This window comes from Prosopis cineraria, unplaced genomic scaffold (genome assembly GCF_029017545.1).
Source record: "Prosopis cineraria cultivar Desert tree isolate PC_DT_omini unplaced genomic scaffold, ASM2901754v1 PC5, whole genome shotgun sequence".
NCBI lineage: Eukaryota > Viridiplantae > Streptophyta > Magnoliopsida > Fabales > Fabaceae > Prosopis > Prosopis cineraria.
This window is the reverse complement of record NW_026555336.1, coordinates 5,577,715-5,599,381: the sequence shown is the minus strand read 5'-3', so window position 1 is coordinate 5,599,381 and position 21,667 is coordinate 5,577,715. Positions and strand designations below refer to the sequence as shown.

Genomic DNA, 21,667 nt, shown 5'->3' with positions numbered 1-21,667 from the left:
GTACAAGGTTACATCTGTCTATTTCCTCAAATCATATAAAATAATGAAATTGTGAAGTTTGAAGTCGCTGTTCCTATATATGGAAATGAAATATGGTCTTTTAAGCCTTTTTTTTTTTTTTTCGGTCGAAACCCGTGTGCAGTCTGCAGTTTTTGTTGGTTCATTTTTGTCCCCCTTTGAGGTGATGCTTGGAGGTCTGAACTCTGAAGACTGAGAACGTGCTTTTTAGATTTTTTTTTTAAATATAAAGTCACAGATGACCATGCAAGATGAGGTCAAATCAAGTCACATGAGAGTGTTTTTGAGATTTTAACCTTCTCAAATGACTAATTTGGAATGGGGAAAAAAGTCAAAACCATTTTCAGTAAGGCCCAAATTAAAAGATAGGCCCAATGACAGAAGAGACTCCAAAAGTGCATTAAGATGAAGAGCCAACGCATCCAAAACACAAATGACATGGCCAGCCAGTCACTGAGAGTGCATAAACGGTTTTTTTTTTTTTTTCTCCTCATACAAAGAAACGGAAGGAGCAGTAGAGACAAAGGTATCATTGAGAATATCAATCGTCACATACGCCAATTATTGGTCATTTACATTTTAATGCAACTGACATTGTTTTCACCATTTCCAATCTCTTGAAGGATCACAAGTTTACTGATTGTGCCAAGAATTGGAGGGTTGTTTTGATTTTTACTCAGATTCTCTCTCAAGATTTGGATGACACGAAAGGTTTCTACTCAGCAAGTACCAAGATAAGCACAGTAACGGATGCCTCTGTTATCTGTGAAGACCAATTCGAGAATGGGAAAGAGACATCTCTCCTTTAACACAAAACAACAAAATATACTTTTAGTATTTCCTAAAGGTGTTGGAATTACCGATTTCCTGACGGAAATCAGGTCATTATTTACTGAGGTTTGGCCAGGGAATTATTGAGAAATAATTGTTGATTGAATTCAAATCAAAAAATTTATTTTTTCATTTTAAAGTGAAATATCCCATTACGATAATTCTATTCATAATGAGATGAATTTGTGACAGTTGAAATTTGCCATTTCATGGCAGTTTCTCGTATTATAAATAATGGTGGATGGTTGAAAGGAAAACTCATCCCAAAGTTCTTCTTTTCTCTCTTTCTCTACAAATGCTTGAATTTAATAAAATTCTAACTTGATTCTTTTCTGAATTATTATTTTGATTATAATATCTTTCAAAAGGGCCAACTCTAAAAATAGGCTAATTTCTTCAACCTCTGAATTCTTATAATAGGGCTAACTTAAAAAGCACAAAAATTTCAAGAGGAAAAAAAAATTGTTACTAATAAGACATCTTACATGTTTAATAAATACATACATAATAAAAACCATTGAACGTTTGTGAATGCAACCTTCCTGTAAATTGAACGTTTGTGAATGCAACCTTCCTAGGAAGCTTCTCAGTTATAAAACCCTTCCTATGAAAGCGCCAAGCGCAGACCCTATCAATAAATAATTCAGAATTTGACAGTACTATGTATCTTCATATATAGCATCAATACATGAAAAGCAAGATAACACTCTCTTGTTCCTCATTCGTCAATATATATATATATATATAAGAGATCATAACGAAATAAAATCTACCCAGCAAGCAGGAAACTTCCTTCCCACTTGCCATTTTTTAACCTTTTGTCCTGCTTCCCACTTAGCTGCAAATCCCATGCTCGTATATATTTACCCCACACACACATGAACCACATACAATCTCTCTTCAACTAGTGTATAACATTTTAACGAATTAATGTCTGAGTCTTCGTTTCTCTGCCTCCTCTTCTTTGTCATTACAGTTTCTACCATAAACGCCGAAGACTTGATCGATCAAACCTGCAAAAAATGTGAGAACCGATCCATCATCTTGAACTACGGCTTATGCTCGACGTCTCTTCAGGTGATTCCAGTGAGCCATGCTGCGAATCTTCAAGGGCTAGCCTTGATCGCCATGGAGCTGGCTCTGGAGAACGCAACCACCACACTGTCCACCATAGAAAAGCTGATGATGAACACCACAAGTTTGGATGGTGATGATGAAGAGCTTGCGTTGAGGGCTTGCTTGAGAGACTGCTTGGAGCTGTACTCTGATGCTGCGTGGAGGATCATGAATTCCATCGGAGCTTTCTTGTCGGAGAACTATGAGACGACCAAGACGTGGATGAGCTCCGTCATGGAAGCCGCATCGACGTGCCAGGAAGGATTTGCAGAGAAAGGTGAAGCGTCTCCATTGACGAAGGAGAATTACAATCTCTTCCAGTTATGTGGGATTTCTCTTTGCATCGTTCACTTGTCTACCCCAGCAATACCTTCTTAAAGTCCCCATGAATCTTCAGGATTCTGCCCACTGCTCCTGTCTTCCTGTTCCTTAGATAATATATCTTAAATGTTTTATCATTATAACTAATAATTCGAACTTTTATTATTATATTAAAAGCCCGGCAACCAGGAGATCTGGATGTAGTAGCAGGAATTAGTCTCCAATGAAAATTTGGAAGAGAAATGCCCACATGAATGCTATGTGAGAACTGGAAGGCGGAAGCATATATTCTTCCACGAACAAATATATATAGGAGAGCATCATATAAAGAGGCTAAGCATTAAGGCTCACGGTGTTGCATATTGATCCACCTCTAAACTCATCGGTGACCAAAAAATGTGCACGCGCATATGCCAACATGTACTGATATTTATAAAAAAAGGATATATTCGTAATGGCAATTTAAATTATCTTTGTTTATTAATATTTTTTATTGAAATTTTGTAAAAATTCAGGTGAGTTAAGTTATTTTCGCGCATTAAGGTATGACTCTCAGTTCAAATAACACTTGAACCAACTATCTCAAGCAAAGCCTTATTAAATGAATCAACTTTTGTTGGTATCTATCATAAAGGATAAAATGATAATTTAAACCTTAAATTATAAGTTTAAGAATATTTAAAACCTTAAATTAGTTTCTTTTGTTTTTTGTCTTTTGCATTTTGACTTCTAAATATTTAAAGTCATGCTTTAACCGTGAGTTAACTAAAAAATTAAAAAAAAGATGTCAAAAATTATTAAAAAATTACCAAAATAATCATAGAAAAGGAAAAAAAATTATAATTTTTATATCATTTTCTATTATTCTTTTAATTTTTTTAATTTTTGAAGTCCTTTATTGTATATTTGTTTTTAACTCACTGTTAAAGTTTATTATAGGGAAAATATTGCACGAATTTAAATGTCCAGGGCTGAAATGCACAAAAAATAAATTTAGCATCTTAAATGTTTTTGGGTCTATAGTTAAAAGTGAAATTATAATTTTCATCATATTGTAAATAATTTAATAATCTCACTTTGCACTGTGGTAGCTCCGCCCCATCTTTAGTGTTTAGACTATAATCTATATAAGTTAATACATGGACCCCCCCCCCCCCCCCAAAAAAAAAAAAAGCCTATATCTCTAATCTGTAAGTTAAAGTAAAGCTGGTATTTGTATGAAGTTTTCCCCCCACCAAACTGAAATCGAAAAGTGACAACTCAGAGAGTAGGGACACATTCTGTAAATTTGGATTTTTGATCTATTACTGCAGTGCGTTTTAAATTTTAAAATAGAAGTAAAGTAATTTTGCCCCTGAATTTTTTTCTTAATCATCAATTGAGTCTTTAAATTTTAATTTGGATTAATTTATTCCTCATAGTTTATTGATTCAAAATAAGTTAATCTTTATAATTTCTTAATGATTCAATAAACTCAGTTGCTATAAATTCTTAATTTCTTAATGATTCAATAAACTCAGTTGCTATAAATTCTTAATAAAATATAGTAAGATGTAGAGAATAAAATGATTAAAGTATACTTTTTATCATCAAACTTTATATAAATTTTTAATTTGATCTTTTAATTTTATAAAGTATTTTTTAATCTTTTAATCTTAATATCATTAATTTTAAATGATTAATTTTTGTATCAATTATTATTATTTTAAAAAAATTAAAATTAATATATCAATATTTAAAAATATTTTATTAATATTTAAAAATTTAATATAAAAATATATTAAAACAAAATTAACATTTTTAGAGTTAAAAGACTAAACAAATATTTTATAAAATTAAATGGTTAAAATAAATCACAAACTTTTAAAAATGGAGTATCAGTAACCCACCGTTAACTTCAGCTAATGAACGTTATGTGAGGCCCATAATGACACATGGAACAATATAGGCATAACACGTTATCATGGTAAATGTGCAAATTTAATTATGAATTATTTTTTGAGAAGCATTGGGTAGTTTTTACTATAAAAAAAAGATCATACAACACATTTTCCTCAGTTTTAACCAAACATGATTTATTTTCATATTTATGAGGCCCACAAAGCATTAATATCTCCAATCTTTTTACTTTCGTTCTCAATATAAGTTTTAGAAGAAGAGATTTAATGAGTGCTTATCTAAAGATATTCATAAGAACGATGTCAATGAAATAGAAGTTTGATTTTACTATGCATGAGAGAAGCTTGATTTTAGTTTAATTTAGTCATGAATTATTTCTTTTACTTTATTAGCGTCATCATTGTGAACCTCTTCAGATAAGAACTCTTTAAATCTCTTCTTCTCAAGTTGAGATTGAGAACGAAGGCAAGAAGATTGAAGAGTTCAATGCTGTATGGATCTCATAAATATGAAAATAAACGGTGTTTGATCAAAATTAAGGGAACGGTATTTGATGGTCCTTTTTTATAATAGAAGCTACACAATGCTTCTCGAAAAATAATTTGTAGCTAAATTTATACTTTTAATATGCTGACGTGTCATGTCATGTATTATTGTAGGTCTCACATAACGTCGTCAATCAGTTGAAGTTAATGGTAGGTTATTGAATGCTCTATTTTTTAAAATTTATGATTTATTTTGCATCACCTGATAGTTTAGGCTATTAAATGTTTCTCCAAAAATAGTTTGTAGTTAAATTTATACCTTTACTCAATAATTAAATAATTTAATGTATACTTTAACAAAATAAAATTGATAATTGAAAAAGAATTAAAAATTATATTATCACTTTAAAATATTAAAAAAAAAAGGCGCACAATGAATTTTTGTTTGCTTCTACTCAAATCCCACTAAACAAGACTTCATAGTTGTATCGTTGGCGTTTTTGTTTTGTTTTGTTTTGTTTTGTTTTACGCTGAGATCATTTGCATTAGCAAATCTCGCCGTTCTCCCTTACCGGGATCAGACCAGACAAACGATTCGGAATTAGCGTTCTTGCTCGGCGAATTCACATCCCTGTGTAGTCACACTCCTAATTTTCTAGATAGCAGTAAAATGGCGCCAGTGTCAGCTCTCGCGAAGTATAAGCTGGTGTTCTTGGGAGATCAATCCGTGGGGAAAACCAGCATCATCACCCGCTTCATGTATGATAAATTTGATACCACTTATCAGGTATTTGTCATATCAACCAGATCCGGTTTTTCTATGCAAAAATAGAATTGCTCGTTACCTTTTTCTTAGCTGTGATCTGATGATTTTGGGACTTCCAATGGAACTTTCCAAATCCGTGTTTGTTTGATCATGAGACATAGATGCATGATTGGGATAAGAAAATTGTGAATCTACATTATTACGCCAGTGATTTATCCCCCGGAGATTGTGCCTTCCAGAGTAAAAATGAAATGTAGAGACACCCAGCTGTGTATCATCGATGTTATGTGTCCTGCTTAATGCTAACGACGTTATAGTTGATCATGTATTAGATTCACTTTCTGGACAGCTCAAAGAGATCACGATTTTTCTCTGGGACTGTTTATTCAGTTTTGCGATGGTTCTGCTAATTTCGATCATTGCTATTGTTGACAGAAATATGGGAGACATCTGTGTGACTTGAGATATTCTTCTTTATGTTCATTAACCCAGTGAATATTCTTCTAATTTCTAGGAACATTAACTAGGTGAAATATCTGATCATTTATAAGGCAACTCAAGGAGAGCTTGGGTGGAGGGATAGAACAGAGGAATAAGATAGAATTTTTATATATTTTCTACAATAGTTTCTGGTAAAAGCATGAGAGAGTATAAATTTTAAAGCTCAGCATCACATGACTGAGCCTTTCAAAAATTTGTTGCATGTAATATTTTTATTGATGAACCTGATATTGAAGATATAGAAACTTGTGTCTAATTTCAATCCTAGGATGAAAGAGTCTAGCAAAATGAAAATTTCAGGATAATTGCCTTCCTGGCAAGATGGTGTAAAGTAGTGGGAAAAGTATGACCTCTTGATTTTAGTTCCATAACTCATATCTTGAAGTCCTGAACTAATGTTGGTCAAATTCTCAACTTTTAGCAGTAAATTTCCTGAGCACATTTTGATTGTCTTATAATTGTAGTTTGTTACTCTAGTTTTGTCATTTCGTCTATATTCACCACAATAATTCATCCTATCAATTAAAATGTATTTTACATGTTTTCAGCTTAGTTTGTTTATGTATTAGTATGGTTTAATACTTTAATTAACCATTTCCATATTGTTTCCCTTCTAATGTGGATCCATGTAGGTTTACACTATTTGCATTTCCCTCTTTTAGATGCTTACAATTTTATCTTTCTCTAGCACTAAAACTTATTTTTCTATTTGCGATACAGGCTACAATTGGTATTGATTTTCTATCCAAAACTATGTATCTTGAAGATCGAACTGTTCGGTTGCAGTTGTGGTAAGATGTAGTATCATCATTTTAGAATCTTATCGTCAAATAGTCAATAATTGAATAAAATTTTTGAATTATATTACATTCTTAGTGAACAAAGTTTACTTTCTTTGAATAAGAGGTGAAGGATATAACAATTTAACTACTCAAAGTCAATTTGATGTTTATCTTGTTTCTTCTCCAATTCATATTTTCTATTTGATTTCAAAGATTTATCCCGTGCACCAATAGTGGAGTTCGGAAGATATGATGTTTTGTGACGCTTTATATGATTTTTTCTCCATTATTCTTGTTATTATAGTAGTTATTCTTTTTTAATGGTTTTTATATGCACTCCTGCATTAGTCTGGATTTTGATTGAAAGCAAATGGGTTTTAAACCTAAGATTGACTGAGTGAATGCTAGAATGATGCTAATCGTTTTAAGGCATCTTGGAAGTTGGAATATACATCTTTTGGAGCAAATGTTATTAATTTCTGTATCTCGCTTTGAATGCCTGGTCTTGCTTCAAGTGTTAGAAGAATACATATTGGTATATTGGTGCGAGGTCCATGACATTAGGTGTTTTTTTGGTAGATATCAGGCTTTTATGCATCATTCCTTTACTTCATTGATTTATTTATAAATTTTTGTTCAAATGCCTCATTCTTTTTACTGTGTTGACAGGGATACAGCAGGACAGGAGAGATTTAGAAGCCTTATTCCAAGCTACATTAGGGACTCATCTGTTGCTGTCATCGTTTATGATGTTGCAAGTATGCCATTTGAAATAACTTCTGTTCACTATTCCTTTCTTAGTAACATTTTCTTGGCAGCATTTGCATCATAGTAATAGTTAGCTATACTTTCCGGCCTTGTCTTTCTGTTTGCTTCCCCACCACACCCCCAAAAAAAAAAAATTTACAAAGAAAGAGAAGAACTATTTCTGAAAGGTGCATGGATGTGGCATTTATAAAAAATTGTAATTTTTTCATCCTGTATTAGCAGTTCCTTATTTTTCTTTTCAGATATTTGTGAAATATTCTGTCCAGACAATATCAATTGCGGGGAGGCTTGACACACCCTTTGCCCTTCCTTTCCCTTCTTTTTCTTCCTTCTCTCTCTCCCCCCCCTTCTCTCCCCCCTTATTAAAGACAGAATCGTAGTGAGTGAATAGTTTTATTTAGGGGGGAAAAAGTGAATGAAGACTACAACTTATGAAGCTGGGGTAACAAACAGGGGACAATTGCCTCTAATTCACCTTCTCTTACAGGTGCAGGCTATGATTCTTAGTCATCATGGATCTCTCTGCATGGGTTGAATCATGTGTGCATAATTTTTTGGCAGTTCTATAACACTTTGCATGGTGCTTTCTGATCATTCATTATTATTATGGTATAGGTCGACAAACTTTCTTAAATACAGTGAAGTGGATTGAAGAGGTCCGAAGTGAGAGGGGCAGTGATGTCATCATCGTTCTTGTTGGGAACAAAACTGACCTTGTTGAGAAGAGGTAATGGCTAATGAAAACAAATCCGACTTTGGGTGATGGTTTATACTGGCTGGTTTATGGTATTGTGCTTCTATTTTGTCTTTTGACGGATCACTTGTACCTTTCAATAAGTTCATTAATTAATTACTTGGCATATAGATGAAGCCTGTGAGTAGTGAAAAGGGATAAATCATTTAGTTGAATGGGACTATGCCTTCTGTCTTTTCACTTTTGCTAAAATAACATAAAACTGTCAATTCATCACCTCCTCTATCTCTTGCTGAATACCATATACTTGTTTAAAAAGATATATATTCTTATACTTGTTTGGACTTCATCAATTGAACCTCAAGACCTTTTGGTCTTCCCCTTTTGAAGTCTAAGAAATTAGGATAGCCCTCCATCTTTTAATGGTCCTTTAAAAATGAGGTCTAGATATAGTTTTTTGGCGCTTTACTAGCTTGAATGGGTTTGACTGTTAAGATGTTACATGTGTGTACGCTCTTGGTTTCATGTATTGCATGTACTTTCTCCTGTACTCCTGTGAGTTGGCCAGAACATAGCCTTTTGTTTATGAGAAATATTTTTTGCCAGGCAAGTCTCCACAGAGGAAGGGGAAGCAAAAGCCCGTGATCTTAATGTCATGTTCATTGAAGCTAGTGCCAAAGCTGGCTTCAATATCAAGGTAAACCCCCCCCCCCTTCCCCTCTTTTTTCTCATATATTCGTTGTCTTTCTCATGCACAATGACTGATAAAAAAAGTTATGCTAACGAGACTCAAGTAAGTGAAAAAGATGTTCTTGCTTGATTTGATTAGTCATTTACCTAGCAAATGGTTCTGAAGTTTTGCGATGGCGGATCATATATGCCAAGTTTTGGAGGGCTTTTCCTACTGAAATTAATGTTGCAGACCACATTCCAATGGTCAATTTACTATATATTATATAGTACTAGGGACAATTACAAGTGTCTCACACACAGCCAAACTCACACCCATGCCGCAGTAAGGGTAGAACCCTCAACCTTAGGCTTAGTGAGGTCATGTGGTGCCATCATGACACCTAAGTCGTCGGCACTAGTGAAGTTACTATATATTTCCAACAAATTAAGAGAGTTTTGTCTATCTACTTATTATATCTCTGATGGCTTTCAGGAATCCAATACCCCTGTAGCGTTAACTACTGGATTGCCTTGCATGCCCTTTTGTCTTCAATTTGAAAATTTTCTGTAGTTTTTGTAGATACTTGGTTCTCACTGTACTGCTTTATCAAACCAATATCCAGGCTCTCTTTCGGAAAATTGCTGCTGCATTACCTGGAATGGAAACTTTATCTTCCACAAAACAAGAAGATTTGGTCGACGTGAACCTCAAGTCCTCTGGTGGAACCGAGTCTCAACCTCAGTCAGGTGGATGTGCTTGCTGAATGTGCATCATGTGGGAGTTTTGTATCGTTTTGCTTCTTGCTTTTTTGTTTTGCGACGCCCTAAGATCTGTAAAGGTTTTGATTATAGTCTCCTAGACTTGAACAGCATTATGTGGAAAAAGAAGTGTTCAGAATACAAGTTGAGAGGTAGCATCAATGGAAAAAATGGTAACGGTTGAGATTGTTGGTTAGGTTGTTTTAAATTATTGTTTCATAACATTGTAAGATTGGCCAGCTTGGTATTTAGCTTCTCATTCATATATTTGGTAACCATTATCATTCCCATATTTGTTTACATCATTTTAGTTTTTAACTAGCCTCCAAAGCATAGACCCACTGAAATTCATACTGCAAAAGGAAGCAGTACGGGGAAACACAAGAAACAGCCACAAGAGAGTAATCAATCATCAATCATCATTCTCCGCCTTTCCTAATGAAAGGTGAGGAATGATTAAATGCTCTCCAACAAATGTGATAGACTCGCTCTCTGAATTACACTTGTCTGTGAGATTTGGTTGGTAAATGTTGGGGCTGGGTATTTGAGTATTAGAGTAATATACAGAGAGAAACAGGGAAGGAAAGAAGGATATTTTATTCTTTAACTTTTACCTGAAGTTCCACCTTATTTTAAATTTTGAAAAAATATCTTACAATTTATGAATTTTTCTTCAATTTTTGATTTAGTCTGTGAAATTTAATAGAAAAATCTTCTTTTATAATTAAAAATTAATAACACGAGTGTAAATTATAGAATAAAATTTACGTTCAATTGTTTATGTTTTGTTTTCCTAATAAAATTATGTTCTTTTATTAATGGTTTCTCCTATTAAAGCACGGCAAGTATAAGGATCACTAGTACAGTAATAATATTTACATATAATTTTTTTTATATTAACTATATATTTATATATATTGTTTTATTTTTTGTCATAATATACACGCATCATATTTTAATCGAAAAATATGACAATAAAGATGTAAAGACCTATGTCGTAGTCTAGTTCGCAGAGAAATATATTTGTGTCACCGTGGAAAGATAAGTTGCTTTCCTTTGCTTAAGCAGTGAAATAGAAGGAAAACGAAAAAAAAAACAAAAAGAAGAAGAAGAAGAAAAGAAAATTCCCATCACTACTTGTTATGAGAAACACAAAACTACAAACGGAAGAAAAAACAAACAAACAAACAAAGATATAGGAATAAACACTAGAATTAATGTGATCACTTATTTGTTTGAGTAAATAGAGATGGCAAATGAATACATCATATTATGGTGTTCTTGTCTCTACTGGTTCACTTGAACTCCAGAATCATAGGTTTGTCCAGCCTTCCAGTCTTGAGGAATGTTATTCACAGGAACAACCCACGTGTCTTCTCCATCATCATCACTAAATAACATCCTCACTAACAATGGTCCACTTGGAGGAGAGTTTACACTCCACACAGCTCCGGAACTCCTACTCAGTAACTTGCACACAAAGTTCTGAGTCTACACACAGTTAAACAAAACTTCTCAATATATAACACACTATTCACACACGATAACAAAAGGGATAAGGAAATTTTTAGTTTTTTAAGTTTATTTTAATTATCCATTTGATCTTTTAATTTTAATTTTTATTAATTTTGTCCTAGATGTTTTTTTAAATTATTATAGTTGTCTTTTAAATTTTAAAACACAAATTGACTTTCAAATCAATTTAATTTGTATTAATCTAGTTTTTTTTTTTACATTGTGTTGGTTTATTTTGTTTTTTGAAATTTCTGTAATTTTTTCTAGTTACCTAAATTATATTTTTTTTTCATTAATCTATATAGCTATCATTAATATTCAGCTATCCATGTTAGTAAATCTTAACAATGTTATCTTTTCTTTAAATATTAAAGACTAAATCAATAACTAAAGCAAATTTAAGGAACCGATTCAAGAAAAAATAAATTTGAGGGATCAAATTGACAAATGAAACAAATTTAAGGGACTAAAAAGTTTTATTTTCTCTTATAAATATTTCGACTTGTTTCTTTGATTCTGCAAGAAATGTGTTCATCATTAAGAGAAAAAAAGGAAGCAGAAAAAAATACCTCACAGAGCTGCAGAGCAGTGATATCTGTCTTTCCCTGTTGGTACTCTATGGCGAAGGCCAAGTAATGGGGATTGCTGCTACTTTCATGTATCTTAAAAGTGATGTTTTTGGACGGGTAGCTGCATGAAACTCTGCAGACACAAATAATATATAAATATGACCTCAGTCATAAATATTAATGAATCATCACTTAATTAAGATGACAGATCTTAGCTTAGAGTTAATTAATGAATTACCTTCTGTATTGGATATCAACTACACCAAAAGACAGCAAAGTGGCAGCAGCATCACTTGTCTGAGCCATCTTAGTGAAGGCTCTTTTGCTGAGAATGAAATCAGTGTTATCACCTGAACCTTGGTCTGTTATCACTATCGTCACGCCATTGTCTGAGCAATAAGCACTGTTCGTACACCTCACCTATATATAGCCACACAACAAAACCACCGATTATTATTGTACTTTATTTTGGATGTGCACCCAGTATCAGAGTCTTTGAGATACCGACTAATCTGGATCAAGCCGGGTCAGATCACAAAGTTAGTAAAGTATCTCTACGAGTATTTAACTTAGTTGCATATATAAGGCTCGACCAAGACTTCTGATTAAACTAGCGTAGCACTAATCAACTGAGCTTTGCGCTGGCTGGTTATCACTACATTACTCTAATTTGCTCATAAAGCTTGCAAACTAAGTTCATGGATTAGAACCATGACGATGAAACACACACACACACAAAAACAAAACATGGCTTAGAAAATAAAGAAGTGGTTAAGAAGTAAGATAATGATGAATTTATATATATATATATATATAGTGACCTGGTAACAGGCACCACAGCCGAGACCATCTCGATAGAGATTAGAAGCAGCTGAGACGTCCCCGCCATTGACTGTAGCACCAAAGGAACCAAATCCACATGCACCTACTGCAATATATTTATATCGCAAAGAGGATATTTATATAGGTCAGAAAACATGTTGTGTTATAAATCTCAGTTCAAGTTTGTTTCTGGGTTGTCTATGATCTTACCATCTGTTCCTTGTTCATCAGAGTTTGGGTAATAGGATGCTCGAGAAGATACAAAACAATCGGAACATGCAGCGTCTGTCAGACTTTGCATGAGAAGCAAGGTGGTGGCAAGAAGAAGAGAACAAAGAGCAGAGAGAGACATGTTGGATATATGACAGAACACAGAGAAGAGAAGGATGGAAAATAGAGACTTAATTGGTGATGCATGGAGCAAATCAGGGTGCTCCTATTTATAGAGAATTTGGTAAAACCTTACCTACTTTGACATTCCAAAGGTAAATATTTAAAACTAAAAAAGATTCAACCTTTGCTTGCTTCCCAGCTGCTCTCGGTTTCATATAATGTTGAATAACTACTTTTTGACCTTTCAAACTTTATGTTTCTTTCAATTTCATATATTGGTTAGTTCTTTTATAGGAAAAGGTATAGTTTTAGTTCCTATAGTTTTGTTTAACTTAAATCAAAGTTATTATAGTCTTTTATTATGAAATTTATTCTTAAAATTATGGTCAACTTTAGTCAAAATTTCTGAAGATGATATGTCACATACGATAATATGTGATAACAGTAAAAACTTCGATTAAAGATCACCAAAATTTCATAAATTGACCATCCTTAATTAGATGAAAAAGCTATAAAAACATTTATCTAAGTTGACTAAAACTTTAAAGATTACAAGCTCTATTTTCCCCTCTTTTTCTTTTAATAATTAGTCCCAGCTACAATGAGATTTGGCTGTTGTAACCTACCTACTTAACCATTATAGCTTTGGTCTTCCTTCTCTAGACGCTTTCTATTGAATTTTTGTTTGTTTAATATTTTTCACATAACCATATGGATCACATTATACGAAAACGAGAGAACCAACATGATGAAACTAAATGCAGCAATTGACCTTTTGTGCACCTAACCCTAATAAGTAGGTTGAAACCAAAGATGCAATTGATTTTGAATGTAAGAAGATGCTGAGAAATGTGGATTGAGCTCAAGGAATCAACACAGAGTTAGGCCATCTTGCACTGACATAAACTTCAGAATTCAGATCAGCATTAGGAATATCTTAGTGTTCCCACTTGGTCCTTGGCGACAGAAAGACCTTGTTCTATATATCTCAGCGTCACTGCACGTGGAAGATACAGTGGGAATATCAATCTTTTAGCATTTTAGATAGTGTGTTTACAGGGACATTACATAAGGACAAATTGCCAATTGAAAATGCATGTCATGATGTTGGAAGAGATTAATATATTATAATGTGATGAATTAAGGTTTGAATTGGTATTAGAAGAAGTGTTCATATTTATATCCAATAATACTTTAAAGACCCCATTAAAAAATGCTAATGAGCAAGAAAAAAGAAAGAAAATATCATGATACCTCGTGGGGGTGGACCTTGGTGTCATTATAGCGAACCTGAGAAGCTATGAAACCTCCATTGAAATATCTCTATCTCTAGCAGCCTCCTTATTGGGTAGATGAAGCTTATCGCTTAGGATTTTGAAAGTCCTGGTCCTGGGTTGATGCCTGGAGTGGGTATATGAAGGCTGCACATTTTGCATTGACGATTTCAAAAATGCTGAGAGAGACTGCCATGAAGCAAGTCCTGTGAACCACGTCAGCTATGACATGGAAACCATTTATTGGGAACTCTCTGGACCCTCCGTTGCAATTATGATCCATTTGCACAATTTGCATAAAATATACAGCTTTTTTTTTTTTTTCCATGATCTCATTGCGTTCCATCTTTTTCAAACCCAAACCCTGCAGAAGAGAATGGCATATATAAATAGTGTAATAGTGACTTGGGGAACACGCTTGAGTAGTGAGCAGGCCTTGGGTGTGAAGTGCCGAATCCTTTTCCTCCTCCTCCCCCTCCTTCTTCTTCCTCTTTTTTTTTTTTTTTTTTCTAATGTGATATTCAGTATTTAACGGATTAATTCTAGCGTTATCAGCTCCATAGTCAAGCCTTGTAATATTTTTGCCTTTTATGAAGGTTTTAAAAATATAACAAGAACTATAAAAACTAAACTATAATTATTATCATGTAATTAATTGCAACAGATTCAAAGAGTTGCTCATCACATAACATGGACAAACCTTTTGAAGGGAAGGTGTGATTTTAACCACTCTTTCAACATGACTTTTAGATATTACAAAACAAAATATTATATATACATATAATTGTTAAATTAATTTTTGAATTTATATACATATTAAAATAAAATTTAAAAAATAAATAAAAGTATATAGAAAAATTTAAAAAACTGAAAAAATATTTTTATGTGTAGAAAAGCAAAAAGCAACATTTTTTAAATGATGCAAAAAAAATTTTTACAAACAACATTTATGTTTTTGTTACTTGGAAATATTGTGATAAAAGCATACTTATAAGCAACCATTTTTATATTATCTATTCAAAAATTTTATTACAATATTTGAAAATTGTTGTCTATTCTATTTTAAGAAAATAATTTTTAATTGTTGCCAAATATTTATTACTTAAAATAGGAATCAATATTAATAAATATTTTAAGTAAATATTTTAAGAAAATATTTATTAAGAAAATAAAAAATGTTTACGTCAACCATTTTTATATTATCTATTCAAAAATTTTATTACAATATTTAAAAATTGTTGTCTATTCTATTTTAAGAAAATAATTTTTAATTGTTGCCAAATATTTATTACTAAAAATAGGAATCAATATTTTTCGTTGACTCCCTTTCTTGCTTGACGTAAACATTTAGAGTTAATTAATGGTAATCCTCTTTGAACAAAAAAAAAAAGGATCAATAACAACTTATAAAAACTATTATTTATGCTTACATTAGGGAATATTTTTATAAATATTGAACATAAAACTAAATATTTTAGTGAAAGTGGCTTCAATATTTCTAAACTATTTTTTATTCATAAATTATAAGATTTGAACACCCAATCTTACTTTAAAAAAAAATCAAGTTTCTTGAATCATTCACTGAATTGAAACTGTTAATTCTACAAGTAAAATACAAAAAAAAAACAAAAAACAGGTGTTCCAACGTAGCAAGTTGTCACATTGAAAATAGTGAAAACAACTGGACTATAGTGTGTCTCTGCATGATAGAATTGGAATTATCCCCTCTTCCCTTCCACAGTGGCTAGTGCTGATCAGTTTGGCACTTGTGATTTTCTCTTAGGACCACCTAGCACTAGTGATTTGGAGTGTAAATTTAACATGTTTCTTTACTATTATTGAATAATTGCATCATATTTTCAAATACTCTCTTCATTTAATTTATAAGACATTTTTAGTAAAATCATACATATCAATAAAACTTATTAAATATATTTTGTAACTTTATTTTTTAAAAAACAAAACTAAAAATTTTTAAAAATATCTTTCATCTAATACTCTATTTATAAAAGAATAATGAAAAAAGAGAATATAATAAAAAGATAATACTAAAAAAGTGTCATTAATAAAAATTTATTTTTGTCAAAGCGTTTTATATTTTAATTTACTGAATTTTTTTAAAAATTTCCTTATAATTTACGATGAAAATAACAATATAGTTTTTGCACGTCGAATGTATTCAATGTATTAATTAAAGTCATTAATATGCACACGTATTGCTTTTAAATTGGCAAATTAAGTTATCTCTTTCAATAGTAATTGAATCTCTCGTCTCATTTTATTTCTGTTGTTGAACTTTATTTGAAATTAGTTCAGGAATATGTTGGCGTACTCTTTCACATTGAAAATTGAAAACATCAATAATGGACAGCAATCAGTCCTGCAACTGATTTCACCGTAGTTTTGTTAGGCTTTCAACAATTAATATAACTCTGTCAAGTCTTATATGAATATAAACCACAGATATTTTTTTTTAACTCAGCAATTTTCCTATTTCAAATAACTTTAGGTAGCGTTAGATGATGAAATTGGATTTGAATTTTGAATTTAAAATCTCTCACATTTCAAATCTCAAATCTCAAATTTATATATCTAAAATTTTTTATTTGAATAATTAAAAAATTAAAATTTAATATTGAAATCCTTCATTAGATTGTGCAAGAAATTTTGAATTACGATAAACAACTTTATTTTTAATGTTTTGCATTTAAGTTATCAACTAAAATTTACCCACTAGACATGCAAGGCCCGGGGAAACCCAAATATATATACACTATGGATCCACTTGAGTAATCTCCATTTTTAGGATGCTTGTATATATACATATGTGTATACTCCCTTCATTAAAAATATAATGCATTTTTTAAGAGATTAAATGTTAAAAAATATAAGGCATTTTTTATCTTTCAATGTGTAATCATTGTCCTTTTTCTAAAAGTATTCTTATTGAGTAAATTATTTTACATTTATTTTAGGGTGAAATACTTTGTTAAATAGGAGTCAATATGAAAAGATAGGATTAATTTGAAAATAAGTAATTACTTTATTGAGAATGATATTCGATTAAAAATATTTTTTTATTTTTGAACGGAGGGAGTATATATTTTTTATTTTCATACTTCTATTTAATCAAAGGTTTCTAGTTATGCGTTATTTTTTTTTTTGGGGGGGGGGGTAGGTTTCTGATTGAAGTTTTTACATGCCTCTGCTCTTCTATTTGATGTTGTTCTTGAAGGTTAAAAGTGAAAAGTAGGTTTAAAATTGTCCCTTGTTTGGTTTGTATATTCCATGATGATGTTGTTCTTAAGGTTAAAAGTGAAAAGTAGGTTTAAAATTGTCCCTTGTTTGGTTTGTATATTCCATGTTCATATAGAATTATTAGAAACTGGTTTTTAATAAGTGACATAATTAAATGTTTCAGCTAACAAATTAAATAGCCAGCGAATACAGTTAAAAAAAAACTAGTTAACAAAAGAAAATGAGAGTATATATATGAAAGTCAAGCAAAATCATAGTTTAGTGAGTGCGTGTGTGTATCAAGGATACTACCTATCAAAGACTACTAAGCTAAATATGAAAAAGGCTAATTTAGAAGATGAGTGTTTATCTCTACTTTTTTTTTTTTTTGACCTGGAAAGTGTTTATCTCTGCTTGCATACAAAGAAAAAGTCGGCAAGACAAATGCAACTCGTTTGTTATGAAAAATTTCAAATATCAATATGCTAAGCAATAAACCCAAATACTAATATACAGGATACATCATTATCAGAGAATCATATGATTAAAATAGAAAATTGCATTGCGCAGAGAAACTTCCAACCCCAGTGAAGATAAGAAAAGGGGGACCAAAGTTAAAAAGGAAACAATATCTACACTAGTTACCCTCAAATGAAGATGGGAGTCAATGATGATCATATTGTGCAAATTGGATACTATCAACTTTTAAGAAGAAATTGAAACCACTCTTTTTTTTTTTTTATCATTGAGAAGGGATTTAAATAAATTAAATTCTTCTCGATTACCTTTCATTAGCTTTATAATGGCTTGAAACACTTCTACTTTTTGAAGTCTTTGAATTTGGGAGACTATAGGCCTGTTTGGAAACCTGTTTGAAAACAGTTTTCTGTTTTTCAGAACAAAAGAATAAAAAAATTCGTTTGGTAGTGTGTTTTTAAAAAGTGTTTTGAAGAAAAAAAAATAAAATATTGTTTTGAAGAATAAAAAAATAAAAACAACTTTTAAGTGTTTTATAATTAATGTTATGGAGAACAAGAGAGAATGAAAAAAAATTATTTTTATTATTATTTTTTATTCTCAGAACATGTTTTATAAAATATTAGTTCTCAAAATAATAAAATAAAAACAGTTTCAAACAGCCCTATAGCACTAACTTTTTTTCACTAAATTGTTTTTTGCTTTGCAAATATTTTTTGAATGAGTTAGCTATCTCTATTGCTGCATCAACTAAAGAATATTTTTAATTCTTAACTTTCTCATAAATTTGTGGATTTAACCTCAAAGTATCTTGCTATTTCAAATTGATGTTAGGCTACAAATTCATTTCCTTCTTGATTCATTACCTCATTAGCATCTTGAAAAGTTGCAATATCTTCATCCGTGGCTCCATCACTCCCCTCCACATAACATGGCAATGTCATCTCAATTCTTTATCGTTCTATTTAGATAGCCACTTGTTATTTTTTTAAAAAAAAAATTCTAACTAAGCATCCACTTGGATGCCACATGTGCACACATGTAAGACCCACTAACTTAAATTAATATTTATATGTGGTGTGTTAATTAATAATAAGACACTTGTGCTCATATATTTTTTAAATGTTTAACAAGGAAATGATCCAAAATTGAGTTCATGATATTAGCTGCATCTGAACGAATATTTAAGGGTAAAAGTAATCCTTCACTTACTAGCCATCAAACATGGATATCATATGAAATGTTATATGTACATATATTTTTAAAAGTGTCCCTATTAAATAAATAACTTTATATTTATTTTAGGATAAAATACTATATTAAATAGGAGTAAATATAAAATATAAGGTTATTTTAAAAATAAATAACTACTTTGTTAGAGGATAAAATTCGATTAAAAATATATTATATTTTTGAATGAATGGAGTATTGTTTTTTTCATTGCTCTTAATCCCTCAAATTTCATCCGTTTACAATGTTAGATATTATATTTCAAATACAACCATGAAAACTTAACAATTAACAATAACTAACGAGCACATAAACTCTATTACTCTTGTGTATGTCAACATATCTTACAGTTTTTACCAACAAATAGAGCCTACCATAACAATCCAAAAAAAAAAAAAAAAAACCCCTCTGGCATTCTGCATTCTTGATGCACCTTAAGTGAGAGCCGTGACATATCAGTCGAGGTCCGGTTTGTAAAATATTAATCAAAAAAAGATTTACTATAAGTTGGGAAAAGCTAATTTGTATAATCTAACATGGGTTAGTGAGTCAATGGCGCAATGCTACCTAAAATACAGTAAAATAATAACAATAATACACCCTAGCGTATGGGACTGGCTTCACGATTAAATTGGTAGGCTTGAGTTAACGAGGAACATTAAAAGCTAGTGACAATGGAGTTCCTGGACGACGACGCGAGGCCAAGGTTCCTCTTCCAATCTCAGTCAAAAGCTTCTTCTGTACCAGAATCACAAGCTTATCAGAAGCCCAGCAAGCCATTCCTCTTCTTCGCTATCTCACTTTCTTCCCTTTTCTTTGCTCTCTCAATTTTCTATCTCCAATCCGAACCCTTTCGATCCCTCCTAATATGGCTCTCTCTTTCTCTACTCATCGGTCCTTTTGCTCCCAATTCCCTCACCGGCGGCGACATCCGCGTCGGCCATGGTTCAATTGTTGAGTTCCCTGATGAAGAACCCGCAGTCGATGAAGACACTAACAAGAGGTCTTCTCAGAAGAGATCCAAGACTCGTAGATCTGAGGATATTGCTGTTGGTCCGATCGCCTCGATTGATAACGTCAACGTGTCTGAACGGGCGGAGAAGAAGAATCAAGCTAGTGGAGCCGGTGGAAATGGTGTGGTATTGAAAGAAGAGAAGGAGTGGACGGAAGAAGACGTTGAGATTTTGAAGAAGCAGATGTCGAAACATCCAGTGGGAAAACCTAGACGATGGGAGGTTATCGCAGAGGCATTCAGCGGGCGGCATAGGACGGAGAGTGTGATCAAGAAGGCAAAGGAATTAGGAGAGAAGAAGCTAGATGACACTGACTCATATACACAGTTTTTGAAGAAGAGGAAACCGGTGGATAAGAGACTTGAGAATGGGAATGAACATTTCGGAGGTGAATCGGAGGAGAAAGCTGTCAATGGTACTGGTGAAGGATCTGGAAGTGGCTGGAGTTCAGGGGAGGATATTGCGTTGCTTAACGCTTTGAAGGCATTCCCGAAGGATGTTGCTATGAGATGGGAGAAGATTGCAGCTGCTGTACCGGGAAAATCCAAAGCGGCTTGCGTGAAAAGAGTCAGTGAACTGAAAAAGGAGTTTCGGAGTGCGAAAGCTGCCGCAGATGCGTAGATACAAAAATGGAAAATCCCTTGAGATTTTGTCAGTTTAATCTGCGAGATTGTGAAATTATTTGAGAGGTAACTGATACCTATTTTGTTTCCATTTATATTTCACTGTTAACAACTTGAGTTAAAGCTGAATCAGTGATGCAATTTATCTTCTTCCTGTTTGATTGGTCATGGTTTGAGCGTAGTAGTCATACTGTTCTCACTGCCATTATAGATGACAAAACTTGTTAGTGACGTTATTACAAGAATTGCTTCACCAAAACTAGTTATTCAGATTTTACTTTGTGAAAATAGGTATTCATGCGTTTCTTTTAGCACACAGAGCAGCATGAAATGTACTAAATATAGCAACCTAAAGGATCACAATGATTTGTTGAATTGAGTTGCTGACACCCTCACCTAAGCCCCTAGGCATAGAAGGGAGGAACAAAAGGAAAATCGTTGCTATATTGCCTTGATACACACACCTTTTCTGTGGATGAACATAACCAGTTATGGATTAAAATAAGAGTGATGAGGTAATTAATGAAATGGGACAAAAAAGGTACCACAGGAATGTAATATCAAGGGGACAAAAAGTGACAGGTTCTGTCTGCCTGCATAGAATCACAACATTACCGTCTGCTAGAAACAATGCAGAAAAGAACACAAGGCCCTTGACAATTTCATCCTACCTTGCTATTAAAAAAACACCTTGCCATATCCTCTCAAGGCAAAGTCATGCAACCACATTTTGTTCTATTAATGATATACCAAGGCAAAAAAACCCAAGAATTCGTGAGGCATGAGGTTTCTTGGACTAAGAAAAGCATCAGAGCCATTGTGATGTAATCTCCTCGTGTTGCCATTGACAATTTCATTTTGTTCTATTAATGATATACGAAGGCAGAAAAGTATTAATCTCCTCGTGTTCTACTACTAGAAACAATGCAGAAAAGAACACAAGGCCCTTGACAATTTCATCC

At 32.4% G+C, this 21,667-nt stretch overlaps 4 protein-coding genes across 4 annotated transcripts; 3 read left to right on the top strand and 1 right to left on the bottom strand.

Annotated features, from left to right (window-relative positions):
• The first annotated feature begins 1,739 nt into the window (after nucleotides 1-1,739).
• On the top strand, nucleotides 1,740-2,623 carry LOC129312114 (putative invertase inhibitor). Its single transcript, XM_054954706.1, has one exon. It carries the CDS (start codon nucleotides 1,780-1,782, stop codon nucleotides 2,341-2,343), a length of 564 nt encoding a protein of 187 aa, XP_054810681.1. The 5' UTR covers nucleotides 1,740-1,779; the 3' UTR covers nucleotides 2,344-2,623.
• Nucleotides 2,624-5,179: 2,556 nt separating this feature from the next.
• Nucleotides 5,180-9,904, top strand: LOC129310941 (ras-related protein RABH1b). The gene is made up of 6 exons (XM_054952839.1): nucleotides 5,180-5,457; nucleotides 6,658-6,728; nucleotides 7,389-7,477; nucleotides 8,103-8,214; nucleotides 8,788-8,878; nucleotides 9,477-9,904. The coding sequence occupies exons 1-6, from the start codon at nucleotides 5,341-5,343 to the stop codon at nucleotides 9,615-9,617; spliced, it is 621 nt and encodes a 206-aa protein (XP_054808814.1). The 5' UTR covers nucleotides 5,180-5,340; the 3' UTR covers nucleotides 9,618-9,904.
• Nucleotides 9,905-10,722: 818 nt separating this feature from the next.
• Nucleotides 10,723-12,944, bottom strand: LOC129311916 (expansin-like B1). Its single transcript, XM_054954412.1, has 5 exons — nucleotides 12,729-12,944; nucleotides 12,518-12,624; nucleotides 11,935-12,116; nucleotides 11,697-11,829; nucleotides 10,723-11,103 (listed from the first exon to the last, which is right to left on the bottom strand). The coding sequence occupies exons 1-5, from the start codon at nucleotides 12,868-12,870 to the stop codon at nucleotides 10,900-10,902; spliced, it is 768 nt and encodes a 255-aa protein (XP_054810387.1). The 5' UTR covers nucleotides 12,871-12,944; the 3' UTR covers nucleotides 10,723-10,899.
• A 6,754-nt stretch (nucleotides 12,945-19,698) lies between these two features.
• LOC129311314 (transcription factor MAMYB) lies at nucleotides 19,699-20,851 on the top strand. The gene has a single exon (XM_054953540.1). The coding sequence runs from the start codon at nucleotides 19,744-19,746 to the stop codon at nucleotides 20,701-20,703; it is 960 nt and encodes a 319-aa protein (XP_054809515.1). The 5' UTR covers nucleotides 19,699-19,743; the 3' UTR covers nucleotides 20,704-20,851.
• Nucleotides 20,852-21,667: the final 816 nt, after the last annotated feature.

Coding starts and splice junctions, on each gene's coding strand:
- LOC129312114 (XM_054954706.1), top strand. CDS start 1,780: ATGTCTGAGTCTTCGTTTCTCTGCCTCCTCTTCTTTGTCATTACAGTT.
- LOC129310941 (XM_054952839.1), top strand. CDS start 5,341: ATGGCGCCAGTGTCAGCTCTCGCGAAGTATAAGCTGGTGTTCTTGGGA. Junction 7,478..8,102: donor CATCGTTTATGATGTTGCAA/GTATGCCATTTG, acceptor ATTATGGTATAG/GTCGACAAACTTTCTTAAAT. Junction 8,215..8,787: donor ACTGACCTTGTTGAGAAGAG/GTAATGGCTAAT, acceptor ATTTTTTGCCAG/GCAAGTCTCCACAGAGGAAG.
- LOC129311916 (XM_054954412.1), bottom strand. CDS start 12,870: ATGTCTCTCTCTGCTCTTTGTTCTCTTCTTCTTGCCACCACCTTGCTT. Junction 12,117..12,517: donor GCTGTGGTGCCTGTTACCAG/GTCACTATATAT, acceptor GGCTATATATAG/GTGAGGTGTACGAACAGTGC. Junction 11,830..11,934: donor GTTGATATCCAATACAGAAG/GTAATTCATTAA, acceptor TTGTGTCTGCAG/AGTTTCATGCAGCTACCCGT.
- LOC129311314 (XM_054953540.1), top strand. CDS start 19,744: ATGGAGTTCCTGGACGACGACGCGAGGCCAAGGTTCCTCTTCCAATCT.